Genomic DNA, 21,049 nt, shown 5'->3' with positions numbered 1-21,049 from the left:
TACTCAACGTCAGTAAGACAAAAGAGCTGATTGTGAACTTCAGGATGGGTAAGATGAAGGAACACATACCAATCCTCAAAGAGGGATCAGAAGTGGAGAGAGTGAGCAGTTTCAAGGTCCTAGGTGTCAAAATCTCTGAGGACCTAATCTGGTCCCAATATATCAATGCAGTTATAAAGAAGGTACGACAGCAACTATACTTCATTTGGAGTTTGAAGAGATTTGGTATGTCCACAAATACACTCAAAAACTTCTATAGATGCACCATGGAGAGCATTCTGACAGGCTGCATCACTGTCTGGTTTGGGATGGGGGGGACTACTGCACAGGACCAAAAGAAGCTGCAGAGGGTTGTAAATCTAGTTGGCTCCATCTTGGGTACTGGCCTACAAAGTACCCTGGACATCTTCAAGGAGCGGTGTCTCAGCAAGGCAGCGTCCATTATTAAGGACCTCCAGCACCCAGCGCATGCCCTTTTCTCACTGTTACTGTCAAGTAAGAGGTACAGAAGCCTGAAGGCACACACTCAGTGATTCAGGAACAGCTTCTTCCCCTCTGCCATCTGATTCCTAAATTTACATTGAATCCATAAACGTGACCCCACTTTTTTAACATACATTATTTCTGATCTTTGCACTATTTTTAATCTATTCAATATACATATACTGTAATTGATTTACTTATTTTGCTTATCATTATTATTATTATTTTTCTTCTTCTATATCATGTTTTGCATTGAACTATTGCTGTTAAGTTAGCAAATTTCATGACAAATGCTGGTGATAATTCTGATTCTGATTCTGACCATGGTGAGGTACACTGGGAGATCAAAAGGTTTAGCGTATGAGGGGCTGGTTCAAGATTCTAACAGTAACAATAGTGTGATTGCTTGAGTGGAGTATGGTGTTCTCCTAATGGGTTGTCTATTGGTGGGCCATAGATTCACAGCATCATTAAAAAGTAGAAATAGGGTCTTCAGCCCTTCTAGTCTCTGCTGAAACTGCCTAGTCCCATTCACCTACACCTGGACCACAGCTCTCCATACCCCTACTATCCATGTATTTTTCAACTCGGGTTGGTTAGACTGCATTCCCTTAATAGAGAAAGCCTCTGTGTGATGTTTGTTTAATATGGGGAGGCTGATACACAGAGAGCCACCACAGTGCCACGGAATGCAAGATGACTGGGACCTTTCTCTGCTGCAGCCTTCCTCCGTCTTCACTGTCACTATGATGTGTCAACATCACTCACTAGCCCAATCGTCGAGGCCTTGGTTGGATTACTCTTTGTCTTGAACCTCTCACTTGACCTTACCGCCATGGTGACCCTACCATGAGCTAAGCTGCAGATGACATCACTCTTGGGATCTCAGAAACTCACAGACCTCCCCAACACAACAAAGTGATGATCCTTGGAGAAGAAAGGTTCTGATAACAGTGTCCTTGAGCCTGGTGTGCTCTGAAGCTTTTGTATCTCTGGCCTGATGGTGGGAGAAGACTGTCCAGGGTTGGACAGGCCCTTGCTTGTGTTGGCTGCTTTACTGAGGCAGCAGAAAGTGTAGATGGAGCCAGCAGAGTGGACATTGTTGTGTTATAGACTGGGCTGCATTCACAACTCTGCCATTTCCTGCAACCTTGGTCAGAGCAATTCAACTCCCTGTTCTTGTCCATCTGTGGTAACATTTCACCTCCTTGCTTGACAGCAATGTGTAATGACACCTCAGTAATATGTTATATAACCACTTAGAAACCCAAATGGTCCCTCAAGAAGGTGGCATCCAGCATGAATTGCCCTCACCACCCAGGACATGCCCTCTTCTGATTACTACCATTGGGGAGGAGGTACAATACTGTGCAAAAGCCTTAGGCACTTATATATAGCTGGTGCCTAAGACTTTCGCACAGTACTGTATTTGCGGAGAGCGAGTTTGTAAATTTGGCAGGATGTTGGGAATGGCAAGGGTGATGTACTGCATGAGGTGTACGGGACAGGTGGCAGAGAAAGAGTGCCAGGGATGGGGTGGGGTGGGGATGTGGCATGGGTGCAGGCACACCCAGCCCTGAGACACCGGGGAACGTCATCTGACTCCAAACAAATGGTTTATTGATCATTACAAAACTTCTTTCCGGTGCTTCCTGCTCCCTTCCCCTTTTCTCAACCATGATTCCCCTCTTCCTGCCCCCTTTCCTACCCTCAGTCCACAATAGAGACCCATATCAGAATCAGGTTTATCACCTCTCACATATGTCATGAAATTTTTTTGCAGCAGCAGCAGTACAATGCAATGCATAAAATTACTACAGTACTGTGCAAATGTCTTAGGCACCCTAGCTATGTGTATATATAGATGTGTGTGTGTGTGTGTGTGTGTGTGTGTGTGTGTGTGTGTGTATGTGTGTGTTTGTGTGTGTGTGAGTGTGTGTGTGTGTGTGTGTGTGTGTGTGTGTGTGTGTGAGTGTGTGTGAGTGTGTGTGAGTGTGTGTGTGTGTGTGTGTGAGTGTGTGTGTGTGTGTGAGTGTGTGTGTGTGTGTGTGTGTGAGTGTGTGTGTGTGTGTGTGTGTGTGTGTGTGTGTGTGTGTGTGTGTGTGTGAGTGTGTGTGTGTGTGTGTGTGTGTGTGTGTGTGTGTGTGTGAGTGTGTGTGTGAGTGTGTGTGTGTGTGGGTGTGTGTGGGTGTGTGTGTGAGTGTGTGTGTGTGTGTGTGTGTGTGTGTGTGTGTGTGTGTGTGTGTGTGTGTGTGTGTGTGTGTGTGTGTGTGTGTGGGCACACGCGCGCCTAAGACTTTTTGCCAACATTTTAGCAACAGGTTCTTCCCTTCCAGTACCAGATTTCTGAACAAGCCATAAACTCACATACAGCACTTCACAATTCCTCTTTTGTACTACTTACAGTATCTATTTATTCCTTATTTTAGGAGTAGTAATTTTTTATATCTTAGTCATAGAAAAGTACAGCACAGAAAGAGGCCTTTCAGCCCTTACAGTCCATGCCCAGCCATTTAAACTGCCTGGTCCCATCAAACTGCTCACTGAGCATAATCCTCCATCCATGTACCTATCCAAACTTCTCTTAAATGTTGAAATTGAGCTTGCATGCACCAGTTGTGCCGGTACACTTTTAACCTTTGAGTAAAGAAGCTTCCCCTCAAGCTCCTCTTAAATATTTCACCTTTCACCCTTAACCCATGACCTCTGGTAGCATTCCCACCCAACCTCCATTTGAACTATCTATACCCCTCATAATTTTGCATACCTCTGTCAAATCTCCTCTCAATTATCTACATTCTAAGGAATAAAGTCCTAAACTAATCAATCATTCCTTATAACTCAGGTCCTCCTGACACATCAACATCCTTGTAAATTTTCTATCTACTCTTTCAACCTTATTTGCCTCTTTCCTGTAGGTAGGTGTCCAAAACTACATACAATACTCCAAATTATGCCTCATCAACGTCTTATGCAACTTCAACATAACATCCCATCTCCTGTACTCAATACTTTGATTTATGAAGTCTAAAGTGCCAAAAGCTTGCTTAACAACCCTATCTATCAGTGACACTACTTTCAAAGAATCATGGACCTGTATTCCCAGACCCCTTTGTTCTACCACACTTCTCTGTGCCCTACTATTTACTATGTAAGATCTACCCTGGTTAGTCCTACCAAAGTGCAAAACCTCGTACTTGTCTGCATTAAATTCCATCTGCCATTTTTCAGCCTGTTTTTCCAGCTGATCCAGATCCCACTGCAAGCGTTGAAAGTCTTCCTCACTGTCCGCTACATCCTCAGTCTTGGTGTCATCCACAAATTTGCTGATCCAGTTTACCACATTATCATCCAGATCATTGATATAGATGACAAACAACAAAATACTCAGCACCAGATCCTGCAGTACTCCTCTAGTCACAGGCTACCAGTCAGAGAGGCAACCATCTACTACCAATCTCTGGCTTCTCCTGTGAACCCAATGTCTGATCCAAGTGACTACATCATCTTAAATGCCAAGCAACTGAACCTTCTTAACCAAACTCCCATGTGGAACCTTGTTAAGTACCTTGCCAAAGTCCACGTAGACAATATCCACAGCCTTGCCTTCATCAACTTTTCTGGAAAATTCCTCGAAAAACTCTTTAAGAATGAGTTCTGTGCCCGTCATTCTCTTCTACAATTTAAAGTGGTTCATAGAGCTTACATTTCTAAACAGAAGCTGTCCAGTTTTTATCCGAACGTTTCTCCACTTTGTAATAAATGCAACTCTGCTGATGCCTCTTTAATTCATATGTTTTGGTTTTGCCCTAAAATTGAAAAGTTTTGGCAGGAAGTATTCCATACCTTCTCACAACATTTTAGGGTCCAATTTGACACAAATCCCCTTACTGCCTTGTTTGTTATTGCAAATGAAGATATAACATTAAATACTCCTAACCTACAGGTTTTAGTTTTTACCTCTCTTTTAGCAAGGAGAGCAATCTTGCTTAAATGGAAGGAGTCTACTCCTCCTACACATCTTCAATGGCTACGTGATATTATGTCGTATTTAAATTTAGAACAGATCCGCTGCTCAGTCTTAAATTCAAAATCTTTTTATGATATCTGGGGACCTTTCCTAAATTACTTTACCAATTTATGAAGTTTAACAGTGCACAGATTTTTAATGTATATTTCTATCTTCCTTTCTTAAGCGAATATGTTTTTTTTCTAATTATCCATTATCATCCATCGGCTTTTCTCTTTGGTAGTTGGTAGGGGGTTGACTTTTTTTATATAAAAAATTTCTTTTATGATGTATGACCTATATTTAAATTTTTGATTACAGAGTGGTATACCTTCATGTGATGTGCTATAACATTTTGATCAATTTTATTACAATATATGAATGTACACAATTTATGTTGAGATGTATCTATGTGTTGCACTCTGAAAATCTTGTTTTTTCTTCTGAATAAAAATATTATAAAAAGAAAGAAAGAATGATTAGACATGATCTACCACGCACAAAACCATGCTGACTGTCCTTACTCTGCCCATGTTTATTCAAATACTCATTTATTTGCTCCCTTAGAATATCTTCCAATAACTTTCCACAGTCGATGTCAGGCTCACCGGCCTGTAATTTCCTGGTTTATTTTTAGAACTTTTCTTAAGAAGCAGACCAACAGTGGCTATCCTCTGGCACTTCATCTGCCTCTCGGGATGATTAAGCATCTCTGTTAGGGCCCTGGCAATCTCTGCACTTGCCTCCCGCAGAGTCCAAGAGAACACCTTGGGGATTTATCCATTCTTATTTGCCTCCACACAGCAAACACCTCCTCCTCTGTAACCTGTAGAGTTCATGAACTTTTACCTTACTTCTATAGACTGGCCATCTCCATCTCCTGATTAAATACAGATGCCAAAAATGCATTTTAGATCTCCATCTCGTTTGGCTCTATGCATGGATTACCATTCTGATTTTCTAGAGAACCAATTTTGTCCCTTGCAATCTTTTTGCTCTTAACATATGCAAAATCCCTTTAGATTCTCCTTCACCTTGTCTGCTTAGGCAACTTCATGCCTACTCTTAGCCTCATGGCAGTCCTGCCCCTCCTGCAATCAAGTTTCAGTAATGGCTACAATGTCATAATTCCAGGTGTTGATCCATGCTCTGAGCTCAACTACCTTTCCTATTATACTTCTTGCATTAAAATTTATGCAGGTCAGGTCACTAGTCGCACCACGCTCAGCATATTGATTCCTGACTTTGAGGTGTCAACAACATCTGTCTCCACAACTTCTCCACTGACTGTTTTGACACTCTGGTCCCCATTTGTTGTCTTCAAGACAACAAATTTCATGACATATGTCCGTGATGATAAACATCATTCAGACTCAGATTTATCTGGAGCACCAGCTGACACAGATTCAACTTCTCACACTTCCTATACACTCACTGAAACCCTGGTCCCTTTGCTCCCTTCCGCCACCTGTTACCGACATGAAGTAACAAACTACAAAATAAAATTAACTAAGCAGCACATCCTGAGAGGAAACTGGATTTCCAAAGAGGCAAACAGAAGGAGAATATACAAATTCAAAAGCTCGAAGGTGGATTGGAGGTCCGAATGTCAAGGCACAAAGAACAAACCCTGAGTCTGCTTGGAAGTGAAAGGCCCAATGTCTGCAAATCCATGAGTCCAACAGAGGCTGGAGGCCGAAGATGGCTTGTCCTGGGGTTAGAGAACTGTGTATGTGCTGCGGTGAGAGTGTGGATAGGAGGAACGGGGGCTTGTTTGCCATCATAGGTTTGTTGCTTGATGTGTTCTGGGTTGCTATGCTGAGCATGTGAGCATTCTGGGCAGGTGTTGAGTGCCGTCTGCCTCTCTTCTCACTACCACCGTCAGGCAGGAGGTGCAGGAGTCTTGGGTCTTATGCTGTCAGCAGGTTTTGGAGCCGTTGTTGCCCTACAGCTGTCAGGCTCCTGGACTGGCTTCACTCGCCTCAGTGCTAAACGAACTCCATAGCTGTGGAGTCTTTCGAGGACTCTGCAATTCATGCTTCATGTGCTTTACTTGTTCTGACCACTTGTGTGATTTGTCCTCTTTTGCAAATTGGATAAAGTGGCAGTCTTGTATGTGCATCTTAATGAATTCTATTGCATTGTTTTGTGGCTGCCTGCATAAGGTGAATCTCAAGGTTGTACATGGTATACATTCTTAGATAATAAATTTGAATTTTAAGCTCTGTACTCCAGCTCCTAACCTGGTGTGGAGGTCAACTTCGTTCATCACTACTCAGGCAGGGAGCCTGCCGGTTCATTTAAGGTGAGACCAACAGAGGAACAGGAACAAGTCATTCCAGTTCCTCAAACTTGTCCTGACACTTAGTGAAGTCATATCCAATCTGTATCCAAACATCGCCCTCCATGCTACGTACACAAATCCACGTACTCCAGCCTAACAAAGCTTTGTATTAATGTTACACTAATCTCCAAGTACTAAGTGTTTCTGGAAGGGAATGTTCCAGATATCAATTGACCTTGACATGCAGAATTATATAGTTTCTACCTTGCTGTTAACAGACTCTTGTATAACCTCTCACTCGAGCATTGTGTTCAGTTCTGTTCGCCTCATTATAGGAAGGATGCGGAGGTGTAAGAGAGGGTGCAGGGGAGACTTACCAGGATGCTACTTGGATTAGAAAGCATGTCTCATGAGGATAGATCAAGCAAGCAAAGGTTTTTCTCCTTGGAGTGAAGGAGGATGAGACGTGATTTGATAAAGGTGATAGGAGGCATAGATGGAGGACTTTTTTCCCAGGGTGGAAACAGCTAAATCAAGAGGGTTACATTTTAAGGTGATTGGAGGAAACTATAGGGGGAGATGTCAGAGGTAGATGAGTGGAATGTGCTGCCAGGGGTGATGGTAGAGGCAGATACATTAGAGATGTCTAAGACTGGTAGACACAGGCTTGGAAGAAACTGGAGGGCTATGTGGAAGGGAAGGGTTAGATTGACCTTGGAGTAGGATAATAGTTGGCACGGCATAGTGGGCTTAAGTGATTGTATTTTGCTGTACTGTTTTGTGTTCTGAACGTAATTTGTAATGCTGCCACAAACAACACAGCTTATGCCAGTGATAATAAACCTGATTGTGATTGTGATTCTGAAAATTTCTTTAGATCCATCTCACCTCATTCTTAATATTTTATTAACACACTTTCAGTTTACCCATCCTTTCTACAATGTCCATGTTCATAGGACAATACAGCAGGGAAACAGGCCATTCGGCCCAAGTTAACCATGCTGAGCAAGATGTCTACATGAGTGTATCCCTTTTGTCTGCATTTGGCCCATATCCATCTAAACTATGGGTTCTGAACCTGGAATCCATGGACTACTTGCTTAAAGGCATTGGTCCATGGCATTAAAAAAGTTTGGGAATTCCTAAACCTTTTCAGTTCTTCTACTTAACTAAGTCTCTTTTAAATGTTGTTATTCTATGTGTCAGTACACATAGTTGTTATTTTCTTCAAGTACACAAGAGACCAGTCTCTTACTCTGCATTTGTTTTTAAAGATTTAACATCTCAACAACTCTGAAACCTTCTGCCAAATTTTGATTTTCTCTGGGACACTATGATGGACATTCCCAAGTCTGACTATGAAACGAGGAGGTTGGGCTTAGTGTTAACAACTCCACCCTGTTAAAACCCAGAGCTACAGAAACACCAACAGAAGCTCCAAAGACTTCATCCCTGGGAGAGGAAGGATCTTCAATGGGCTACACCTTGAAAGGCTGAAAGAATGGCCCAGGGCAGAAGACTCTGATGAGCTGCTGTCAGCAGCCTATGCCCCAATAAGGGTAGTGGGCTTAAGAAGAAGACACCGTTACTATAGTGTCCAATGAGTTCCCAACTGAGCAATACAATGAAAGAAACAAAACAGTAAAAACGTTGGCTCATCGAGTAGAAGAGATGTTTTAGAAATTCAATCGAGCTGGTATTCTGCTGAGGAAAACGGGATAAAGCAGCTGAGACCATGACGTTACACTCGCTGCACAAGAAGAGGGCAATTGGTCATCCCTTTGCTTAACAGGACATCAAAACAAGCCATGTTCTTCTACTGACCAGCAGGCTTTGTCCAGAACTAAAGGCTTGTTATGGACTTAATCCAACTCAGCTCTAAAATACAGTGGATTCTGGTTACTTTTATTTTCTTTATGCACTATTTATTTAATTTAACTTATCTACTGCATATATATATTTTTACTGTAATTTACAGTTTTTTATTTTTATGTATTACTCTGTACTGCTGCCACAAAACAACAAATATCATGACATAACTTGGTAATATTAAACCTGATTCCGACTCCGACTGGGACAACTTGAAACCAGTACATTTTGGCCAAATTAAGTGGCTACCCCAATTAGCTGAAGTTTTATGGAAATAGTTAAAAAGGTATAAAAAAGACAAACTACTGTTCAGATACACATTATGTATTTAAATAAAATACAGAACAAATTAGAACACTACCAACGCTACTACAGCACTATAAAATTGTGTATTAGCTCTTAATAGTTATCGATGGAGAAATACATCTAGTGTATGCTGCCATGTTCTTTTGATTGATGGTAAATTAACAAAATCAGTACAGGCACCTAGTGCAGATAATGGACTGCCTTCATTGCCTTCCTGCATGAAGTAGTATCAAAAATCACTGCTTTTTAATTTGGCATCTGTCAGATCAAATGAATAAAATAACAGAAGAACACGCAGCTGATGCTATTTAAAAATGGTTCGCTCTAAGCACACCGAGGTGAGGCTGTACCAGAGCCTTGTTCTGTCTGCGCTCTTGTACAGGTCAGAATGCTGGTGCATGACAGAGAACGGCCTTGCCAAGCTGTTGTCATTCCTCACCACGAGCCTCTGGAAGTTCCTCTGTATGTTCTGGCCACACCCTCCTCATTCAGTGTCATCAGGAGGACATGACCACAATCGTCACCTGGAAACATTGAAGATGGATTTGGCATGTGATGAGAAGAGAGAACAACTCCATCGTCAAGTCAGCACTTCATTGGAGTGCTAGAGGAAGGCTGAAGGAAACATGGGAGACTAAAGACAACTTGACACCATACCACAGAGACAGAAATGAGGACCCTGAACCACATCTGGAGCAAAATACAGATGATAACCAGGGACTGACAGAGTGGGATCTTCATTGCTGCCCTAAATGCCAGCGGCATAATGGGCAATCATCATCATCTAAGCACAGTGTTGTGTCGAATGGCCACACAAGTGCATGCAACTGATGCTAATTAGGAACAATTTGGCCACAGTCTCCTGTCCCAATTAAGGGGCATAATGTCCCAAATAAACCAAGGAAATCTCGGCTATTTTCTTGATTTCATTTTGTCCTTTTAGAGTTGTCCCAAATAATCCGCTGCCCCGATTAAACAATGGCCCAATTAATCCACTGATCCTTTGGAATTCAAATGAAGGAGCAGGCTTTTCACAAAATTTACTCACAAATGGAGGAAAATTGAAGAGTCTACTGGAAAGAGTAGAAATGGATGGCTTTTCCCAAATCCCTGAATGCATAGAAAGGACGCCTTTAAACTGGAAAGTGTGCAGAAAGAATTCATGGAAGTGCACCAGGAGTGTAGCAGCATGGTAGAGTAACAGTTTGCAGTGCCAGCAACAGGGGTTCAATTCCCACCTCTGTCTGTAAGGAGCTTGTATATTGCCCACTCCACACCCACCCCCACCTATGACCACATGTCCTTCCTGCAGGTGCTCCAGTCTCCTCCCATATTAGGATTAGTAAATTGTGGGCAGGCTGTGTTGGTGCCAGAATCCCGGTGGCACTTGTCGTCTGCCCAACACAATGTTCACTGGCTTGATGTGACAGAAACAATAGAATTCACTAAATGTTTCCATGTACATGTACAAATAATGCTAATCTTTAATCTCTAAAGAAGTGCAACATCTATTTCAAGCTCAAACATTGACAAATTCCTTTCCTCCCACAGATCCATTGAGTTCCTCTGGCAGATTGCTCCAGATTCCAGCATCTGCAGCCTCTTGTGTCTCTTTGGTTTTCTAACAAAAATCCGAAGTTACTTTATAGAATCATAGAATCATACTGCATGGGAAAAGGCCATTCGGCCCAGCTTATTCATGCTGACCAAAATGTCTGTTTGAGCCAGTCCTATTTGCCTGTTTGGCCCCTATCCTTCTAAATCAAACCATGATCTTACACCTGTAACTGTAGAGCATTACACTACGCTACCGTGCTGCTGATATAATCATGTTTCATATCATTAATCAGTGTTTCTGGTTCTATTATATTAATGTTTTCAGGCAGTTGAGGCTCATCTGCTGTGGTTGGCAGCTCATCTAGAAGGAAAGCTCTGATCTCAAGTCTCCACTGACTTGCGGCTATAACCACTCGTGGAAAAGGATCCAGGAGTAAACCCTGAGGAAAAGTACAGAGCTGAGTCCCTAAGGCGGTCCTACATTGAGTTCAGTGCTGACTGGCAACTCCTGTGATCCGCTGGTGCCAGGTTTCTGCCGTTCTTTTGGACTCATCAGCTGTGTGGAGAGGGGAGTCTGCTGCATGGGCAGTACCCTGCTCTCCATATTGTCCCGCTCTGACTTGCATATCAACTGTTGCTGCTGTTCCACCAATGTAGACGGCTAGGACACAACATCCATGATCAGCCCGACAAATGGAGGTCCGCATATTAATGTTATACTATATTATGTGAAGTACTTTATACTACATTAACTGCAGAGTTTACAAGAATGCAATAAATTCTTTAAAAAAAGTTGGGACTCATGCGTTCTCTGGATCACGATTACTTTTAGCCCACTTAGACAGGTTCAGGCTAAACTCGTGGTGCCACCGTAGCATAGTGGTTAGCATTACACAATTATAGTTTGGGATGCCAGAGACTGGGGTTCAGCTCTGGTGTCATTTGTAAGGATGACTTACAAATGACCTCCCTGTGTAATGCATGGGTTTCCCTCAGTGCTCCGGTTTCCTCCCACAGTCCGAAGACATACCAGATAGGTTAATTAGTCATTGCAAATTGTCCTGTAATTAGGCTAGGGTTTAATCAGTGTTGCTGGGGGGTTGCAGGACAGTATGGCTCAAGAGGCCATAAGGGCCTATTCTGTGCTGTCTCTTTAAATAAACTCAGGAAACAGGTATGAGGAAGAACCACCCACAGGGCAATGGAAGTACTTAGTGAGGCACAAGAACATGCAGGCGCCTGGAGATTCAAAGCCCTCTGTTGGTTGGGTATTGTGTCCTAGCTGCCTACATGATACACAAGCCAGGACAGTACAAAATGGAGTGCAAGGTATGCCCATGCACCAGGCTCCCACTCTCCACGCAACTGGTGAATCCAAAGAAACGGCAGAGACCTGTTTGGCACCAATGGCACCACAGGAGTTGCCAGTCAGCGTTGAGCTCAATGTAAGACTGGCTTAGAGGCTCCAACTCCAGATTTTTCCTCGTGGTTTACTCTTGAAACCTTTCCCATAAGTAGTCACCCTTGGGCAAGGTGTAGCAGCTACTTAGCCCCCTGATCAGGGTCACTAAGGTCAGGGGAGCAGGTGGTAGATGGTTGTATGAGCAGCTGGTGCAGATCACAAGTCCCGGTTATGCAACAGGCAGACGATCTCTGAAGAGTATTGATAATGACTGGGGTCACCCGTCTTGTAAAGACACTGCCCAGAAGAAGGCAATGTAGAAAAATTTGCCAAGAACAATTATGGTCATGGAACAATCATGATCGCCCATGTCATACGACATGGCACATAGCAATGGTAACAAACAGATGAGATAAGCTTTATTAGGCATCATGCTCAGCACAGACATAATGGGCACGAGATTGGAAAACGTGTCTTATGAAGAAAGGTTGAGTCAGTGCTCTTTGTCATTGGAGTGAAGGAGGAAGAGAGGTGCCTTTATAGAGGTGTATAATAGAATGAGTGTCACAGGCAGAGTGAACAGCCAGTGCCTCTTTTTCAGAATGCTAATAACCTATAGCAGAGGACATCCATTTCAAGATGTGTTGGGGGAAGTTTTGGAGACATGTCATAGATAGTTTTTCTTTTACGAGGAGAATGGTGGGTGCCTAAAACACATTACCCAGGGTGGTAGAGGCAGATGTATTTAGGACATTTAAGAGACTCTTAGATAGGCACATTGACGTAAGAAAAATAGAAGGCTATGGGCTGTATAGGAAGGAAAGGTTGCATTGAGAAGGAAGTAAGTTTATATCATTAAACTCAAACTTTGGACACTGGGCATTAACATTCACCCCTACAACTGGATCCTTGACTTCCTAACCAACCAACCAACCACAATCAGTAAGGATGGGCAATAACCCCTCGACCATGATTATTCTAAACACCAATGTCCACAAGGTTATGTCCTCGGCCCCGTACTCTTCTCCCTGGACACTCACAACTGCATGGCTGGAACTCCACCTGAAGTGGGTCACATCTTAAATGATGATGAATTGGAGTATCGGAAGCAGATAGAGAGCTTAGTGACAATGGTGTTTTCACAACAACCTATCCCACAATGTCAATAAAAGAGCTGGTCATTGACTTCAGAAATGGAGTTGGTGCACATGCCTCCATCAATGGTTGAGAATTTCAAGTTCCTAGATGTGAACATCACCATTTGACTGTCCTGACCCAGTCATGTTGCTGTGACATCAAAGAAAGCTCACCAGTTCATCAATGCATCTTAAAAAGCATTCTATCTGGATGCACCACAGTTGGGTATGGCAACTGCTCTGGTTGTGACTGCTCAGTGAATCACAGGAACCAGGCTCCCCTCCTTGGACTCTCTCTATACTTGTTGCTTCAGTAATGCAGCCAGCATAAGCTAACAACCAGCCCACCCCGATCACCCTCTATTCCCCTCTCTCCCATCGGGCAGAAGTTTCAAAAGCCTGAAAGCGCATACCACCAGGTTCAAGAACAGTTTTGATCCGACTGTTGTCTGACTCTTGATTAGACCTCCTGTTCGATAGGATGGACTCTTGACCTCACAATCTACCTTGTTATGATCTTGTACTTGGTGTACCTGCATTGCACTTTTTCAGTATCTTTTACACTTTATTCTGCATTGTTATTACTTTACCTTATTCTACAGTACCTCGATTCACTGTGTAATGAATTGATCTGTATGAACAGTATGTCAGACAGGTTATTCACTGTATTTTGGTACAGGAATCAATCAGGAATCAAACAGGACTGATGCTAATATCAATACCAATATAGGTCAGCAGAACATTGTGGGCTGAATGGCCTGTACTACGTTCAATGTTCCATGTTTCAAATGATGACTTAAAGGGTTACTTCCATGCAATAAATATCAATGACTCAATGATAACCACACACAAATCGCTTTCTGAAAGGTTTCCATACCTGTCCTGACCCAGAGTTGATCCGACAACCTGCAGTTCAGACTCGGTGAGGACGAGGAGCTGACAGATGTTGCAGCGGTGGCCCTGCTGGCAACTGAGGCTGGTGTGGTTGTCTGCAGGTCCCTGGCGGCCAGCGCTGCCGTGGTGAGTGAGGTCAAGGCTGCCGTCAGTGCCAGTGAAGGCGCCGCTGATGTTCTCCCTTTCTCCAGATGAGATTGCCTGTGGCCTCCAGCTCCCACAGAGGATGCGGTGCCCACCCGGACAGGGCGCGGACTGGCGGTGGATGTCCGCGCTGCAGACGGTGAGGTGGCGCCAGTCTCTTTGCCCGCATTCACCTTCACTAGTGGTGAAATGGAGGTGACTTTGGCGACCACTGTCCCAGCAACAGCCGTGGTCCCGTTCAAAGCAGTGGTCGATGGAGACTGTGGCAGGGGGTGCAAAAGAGGCGGGGCCGCATCATTCTCAATCATAGTCCAAAGAGTAGAACTGAGAGGCGACAGGGCTACTGGAGCATTCTCGGAGGCATCTGAGCTCTTTAGCAGAGGAGCTGAAATCAAAGAATTGGTCAAGCCTTACTTCAGTAACAGATAGAATCAGGTTTATTGTGAATTTTGTTGTTATGTGGCCACAGTACAGGGAAAAGATTTTTTAAAAAGTTACTATAAGCGACAATAAGTTACAGAACAGCAAAGCAAGCCTCTTGCCCATCTCCCATGCACCCACCCACTCACACATACGGTCAGTGCTCACAGGAAGGACTGTTCGACTGGGCAACAGCCTCATTCTCCAGGCTGTGAGCTTTCTGAACACTCTACTGCAAGCCAGTTGACATTATTTATGCCAGAGCCAGCAGCATTATACTGTTGTATATTTAACTATATATCATACGGTACTGTGCAAAAGTCTGCCAGCTTTTGGAGCCACGCTGCCCAGCAAACCCCCAACAACATCGATTTAACCATAACCCATAACCCAATCTCGGGACAATTTACAATTTACATATTTGGACTGTGGGAGGAAACCGTGATGCCCAGAGGAAACCCACACAGTCACAGGGAGAACATACAAATTCCTTACAAGCAGCGTGGGAACTGAATCCAGGTCACTGGTACTGTAAAGTGTTGCACTAACAAAAACACCCTATAAACCTACACAGTATTTCTTTGGAATGCAGGAGGAGACCAGAGGACCCAGGGAAAACCCATGGAAGGTCATGCAAACTCCTTATAGGGGATGGAGGGATTAACCTCTGAACTCCAGCACACCCCGAGCTGTAAGAGCGCTGTTCTACGCTACCGTGATGTCATGAGTTGCAAAGTCTTTGAAGGTGAGTCTGTAAGTTGTGGAGTCAGTTCAGAGTTGAGGTGAGTGAAGTTGTCCACACTGGTTCAGGAGCCTGATGATTGTCAGGTTACACAGAAATGTGCAAAAATCTGAGGCACGTGTAAACCAAGCTGTGTAAAGTGAAGATGCTTTCAAAAATGATGAAATGAAAAGTTTCTAAATATCAAAAAATTTACTAGAATGAACAGCAAACAGAAAAGAAATTAAATGAAATCAATATTTGGTGTGACCACTCTTTGCCTTTAGGCACACAGTTGTGCAATTTTATAAGAAAAACAACTAGTAGGTTGTTCCAAGCATCTTGGAGAACTTCCCACAGGTCTTCTGCAGACTTTGGCTGTTTCACTTGCTTCCCTTTCTCCAGGTAATTCCCAGACAGCCTCAATGATGTAGATCAGGGCTCTGTGGATTTCCATACAATCTGAAACCATATAAAAAACTAAGGCACCTAAGGCTTTTGCACAGTACTGTACTGAAAATGTACTTTATATCAACTTGCAGCTCCACAAAATACTTTTTTATTATCTGTTAATATTATTCTGTTATTATTATTGAAGTGCTGTATGTGATATATGTACTCAGTTTTGCTCCTTGGTCCCTGAAATGTTGTTACATCTAGCTGCTCTGTTCCCTCTAAGCTGCATGGGTGCGCAGCCCCGCAGTTACTGAAATGCTCCTGCACACATAGCTTTTGTTGCTGCACAGCCAGAACTTTTTAAACATTTGAACGTTTAACGTGCTTGTAGTTTTCAGGCCATGTGTCATCTTCCCCTCTGCCATTTTACTTCTGAGTGGACAATGAACCAATGAACACCTCACCACTAATTTTGCCCTTCTTTGGCGCCAATTATTGAAATTTAAATTTTTATATACACAGTAAATTTCTTATGTAATTTATAATATATTTTATGTATTGCCCTTTCCTTCTGCTGCAAAATAAGACCATAAGGCACAGAAGCAGAACTAGGCCTTTGACCCATTGAGTCTGCTCATAAGAACATAAGGAATAGGAGCAGGAGTAGGCCATCTGGCCCGTCGAGCCTACTCAGCCATTCAATAGGATCATGGCTGATCTGGCTACTGACTCATCTCCACTTACCTGCCCAATCATGGGAAAATTTACAATGATCAATTAACCTACCAATCGGAAAATGGGAGGAAAGCAGAGCACATGAAGGAAACCCACTTGGTCACAGGCAGAATATACTAGCTCCTCACAGACAACAGCAAGACTATTATCCCTCTACACTCTATTCTCCTGCCTTCTTCCCATAACCTTTGACACCCTGACTAATCAAGTACCTATCAAACCTCCATTTTAAATATACCCAATGACATAGCCTCCACAGCCATCCGTGGCAATGAATTATGTAGATTCACCACCCTCTAGCTGAAGGAATTCCTCCTCATCTCTGTTCCTAGACTACCCCACTATACAAAGCATCCTCTCCAGGTCCACACTATCTAGGCCTTTCAATATTTGATATGTTTCAATTAGATCCCTCTTCATTTTTCTAAATTCCAATCAGTACAGGCTCAGAAACAACAAATGCTCTCCATACAGTCAGTTTCCCTTTTCATTCCCAGACTCATTCTCATGAACCTCCTCTGGACCCTCTCCAATGCCAGCACATCTTTACTTAAATAAGGGGTCCAAACTGCTCACTGTACTCCAAGTGTGGTCTGACCAATGCCTTATGAAGTGTCACCATCACACCCTTTCTCTATTATTCTAGTCCTCATGAAATGAATGCATCTACCTTCCTTTCCATTGACTCAACCTGCACGGTAACCTTTAGGGAATCTTGCAAAAGGTCTCCCAAGTTCCTTAGCACCTCTGATTTTTGAATTTTCTCCCAGTTCGGAGAATAGTCTATACCTTTATTACTTCTACCAAAGTGCATAACCATATACTTCCCTACACAATATTCAATCTGCAAATTCTTTGCCTATTCTCCCAAAATAAGTCCTTTTTGCAGACACCCTGCTTCCTCAACACAGTCTTTATCACGACATATGTCAGTGAGACTAAATCTGATTCTGACTCTAATTTTCTGGAACTGTGTTTGGCCAATTTCCATAAGAGCAAAAGACTATAAGATATCGGAGGAGAATTAGGCCATTTGGCCAGTCAAGCCTGATTTGCCATTTCATCATGGCTGATCCAATTTTGCTCTCAGCCTCAATCTCCTATTTTCCCAACTTATCCTTTCATGCCATGAATCTATCAACATCTGCCATAAACATACATAAAGCCTTGGCATCCACAGGTGCCTATGGCAATGAATTCCACAGATTCAACACTCCCTGGCTGAAGAAATTCCTCTTCATCTCCATTCTAAAATGACCCCTCTCTATTCTGAGGCTGTGTCCTTTGGTCTTAGACTCTCCCACCATAGAAAACATCCTCTCCACATCCACTCTATCAAGGTCTTTCACCATTTGTTAGATTTCAATGAGGTCATCCCTCAGTCTTCTGAATTCCAGTGAATACAGGCCCAGAACCATCAATTGCTTTTCATATGACAAGCCATTCAATCCTGGAATCATTTTCATGAACTTCCTTTGAACCCTCTCCAGTTTGAGCACATCCTGTCTAAGATAAGGGGCCCAAACCTATCACAATACTCCAAGTGAGGCCCCATCAGTGCTTTATAAAGTTTCAACATTACATCCTTGCTTTTAAATTCTAGTCCTCTTGAAGTGAATGCTAACATCACATTTACCTTCCTCACGACAGACTCAATCTGCAAATTAACCTTTGGGAAATCCTGCACAAGGACTCCCAAGTCCAGTTGCACTTCAGTTTTTGTATTTTCTCTCCACTTATAAAATAAACAACCCTTTCATTTCTTCTACCGAAGTGCATGTCTACACATTTCCCAACACTATCTGCCATTTCTTTACCCATTCTTCTAATCTAAGTTCTTCTGTAGCCTCTCTACTTACTCAAAACCACCTGCACTCTCCACCTATCTTCCTATCATCTACTAACTTTGCAACAAAGCCAGCAATTCCATCATCCAAATCATTGACATGCAGCGTAAAAAGAATCGGTCCCAACACAGACCTCTGTGGAACACCACTAGTTATTGGCAGCCAGCCAGAAAAGGTTCCCTTTATTCCCACTCTTTACCTCCTGCCAATCAGCCACTGCTTCATCCATGCTAGAATCTTTCCTGTAATTACCATATGCTCATCGTTTGTTAGGCAGCCTCATGTGTAGCAATTTGTGAAAGGCCTTCTGAATACCCAGGTACACAACTTCAACCGATTCTCCTTTGCCTATCCTGCTTTTTACCTTTTCAAAGAATTCCAACAGATTTGTCAGGCAAGATTTTCCCTTGAGGAGAACATACTGACCAGGGCCTATTTTATCATGTACCTCCAAGATACCCCGACACGTCATACTTAATAATCGACTCCAACATCTTCCCAACCACTGAGGTCAGACTAACTGGCCTATAATTTCCTTTCTTCTGCCTCTCTCCTTTCTTGAAGAATGAAGTGACACTCACTTTTCTAGTCTTCCAGAACCATTCCAGAATCTAGTGATTCTTGAAGGATCATAACTAATGCCTCAGCAATCTCTTCAGCCACCTCTTTCAGAACTCTGGGGTGTACACCACCTCGTCCAGGTGATTTAGATACCATCACACCTTTCAGTTTCCCAAGAGCCTTCTCCCTTGATATGGTAGCTTCACACACTTCATGACCCCTGACACCTGGAATTTCCATCATACTACTAGTGTCTTCCACAGTGAAGATTCATGCAAAATACTTATTCAGTTTTTCCACTATTTCACTCTCCCCCTTTACTACCTCTCCAGCATCCTTTTCCAGTGGTCTGATATCCACTCTCACTTCTCTTTTACTCTTTATGTATCTCTTTATGTATCTTTTGGTATTCCCTTTCATATTATTGGCGAGCTTACTTTTATATTCCATCTTAACCTTCTTAATTACTTTTTTGGTGCATTCTGTTGGTTTTTAAAAACTTCCCAATCCTCTGACTTCCCACTAATTATTGCTCTCTCTGTGGCTTTTAAGTTAGCGTTGTTAGCCACAGTTTTGTCATCTTTTCTTTAGAATACTTCTTCCTCTTTGGGATGTAAATATCCTGTGCCTTCTTAATTTTTTTTTCCAGAAATTCCAGCCACTGCTGCTCTGCCATCATCCCTGCCAGTGTTCTTTTCCAATCAATTCTGGCCAGCTCCTCTCTCATGCCTCTGTAATTTCCTTTATTCCACTGTAATACTGATACATCTGACTTTAGCTTCTCAGATTTCAGGGTGAATTTGATCATATTATGATCACTTTCCCCCAAGGGTTCCTTTACCTTAAGCTCTTTAATCAATTCTAGTTCATTGCACAATGCCCAATCCGGAATAGCTGATCCTCTGGAGGGTTCAGACTCAAGCTGCTCTAAAAAGCCATCTCATAGCCACTCTGGAACAGTTACACCCTCCTGGAATTCAGCACCAACCTGATTTTCCCAATCTACCTGCCTATCGAAATCCCCCATGACTATTGTAACATCGTCCTTTTGGCATGCAGTTTGTATCTCCTGTTGTAATTTGTAGGTCACATCCTTACTACTGGTTGGAGGTCTGTATACAACTCCCATTAGGGTCTTTTTACCCTTGCAGTACCTTAGCTTTATCGACGATTCAACACCTTCCAACCATATGTCACATCTTTCTAATTATTTGATTCCATTTTTTACCAACAGAGCCACCTCACCACTCTGCCTTCCTGCCTATCCTTTTGATACAATGTATCTCCTTGGACACTCAGCTCCCAGCTTAAATCTTTCAGCCATGATTCAGTGATGCCTACAACATCATACCTGCCAATTTACAACTGTGCTGCAAACTTGCCTTGTACTTTGCAACTCATCCCATTGACTGCAATTTTGCCCCATCAGCGGCCTCTTCTCATTGCATATTAAACTATGACACTTCTTGCTTTGGAATATACGCAGCTTAGGACACTAGTCACACCATGCCTTTGACTGAAGTCTTAACAGTATCCGCACCTACAACCTCTGAACTAACTGTTCTGGCACTTTGGTTCTGATCCCCCTGCAACTTCAGTTTAAACCCCTTTGTGCAGCATTAACAAACCTTCCCTCGAGGATGTTAGTGGCCTCCAGTTCAGATGCAAGCTGTCCCTTCTGTACAGGTCCCACCTTCCCTAGAAGAGAGCCCACTGATCCAAAAATCTTACACCCACCCTCCTACACCAACTCCTTAGCCACATATTAAACTGTATAATCTTCCTGCTTCTGGCCTCACTGGCACGTGGAACGGGTATCAGTCATGAGATCACAACCCTGAAAGGTCCTGTCCTTTAACTCAGCACCTAACTCCCTGAACTCTCCATGCAGAACCTTGTCACTCATCTTACCCATGTCATTGGTACCTACATGGACCACGACTTCTGGCTGTTCGCCCTCCCATTTAAGGATGCTGAGGACTCAGTCCGAGATACCCCAAATCCTGGTACCTGGGAGGCAGCATACCATCCGGGAACCTCATTCTTGCCCACAGAACCTCCTGTCCATCCCCTTAACTAATGAATCCCCTATTACCACAACATGCCTCATCTCCACCCTGTCCTTCTGAGTCACAGACGCAGACTCAGTACCAGAGATCTGTGACTTTCCTCTGTCAGTTTACACCCTCCCCTCCGACAGTATCTAAAGTGATATATTTGTTGTTGAGGGGGATGCCACAGGGGTACTCTGCACTGGCTCCTTAACCCCTTTCCCCTTCCTGACT

General features: G+C 43.2%; 1 protein-coding gene across 1 annotated transcript in view; it reads right to left on the bottom strand.

Moving 5' to 3' along the window:
• Positions 1-21,049, bottom strand: part of kiaa1549la (KIAA1549-like a) — a 250,266-nt gene that overhangs the window by 169,916 nt on the left and 59,301 nt on the right. The window contains exon 4 of the mRNA XM_059976387.1: positions 13,924-14,469. Coding sequence (XP_059832370.1) covers positions 13,924-14,469 — 546 coding nt within the window. The remainder of the gene's footprint in view (positions 1-13,923; positions 14,470-21,049) is intronic.

Source organism: Hypanus sabinus, chromosome 7 (assembly GCF_030144855.1).
Source record: "Hypanus sabinus isolate sHypSab1 chromosome 7, sHypSab1.hap1, whole genome shotgun sequence".
Lineage (NCBI taxonomy): Eukaryota > Metazoa > Chordata > Chondrichthyes > Myliobatiformes > Dasyatidae > Hypanus > Hypanus sabinus.
Note: the sequence above shows the minus strand (reverse complement) of the source record. Positions and strands in the feature narration are given on the sequence as shown.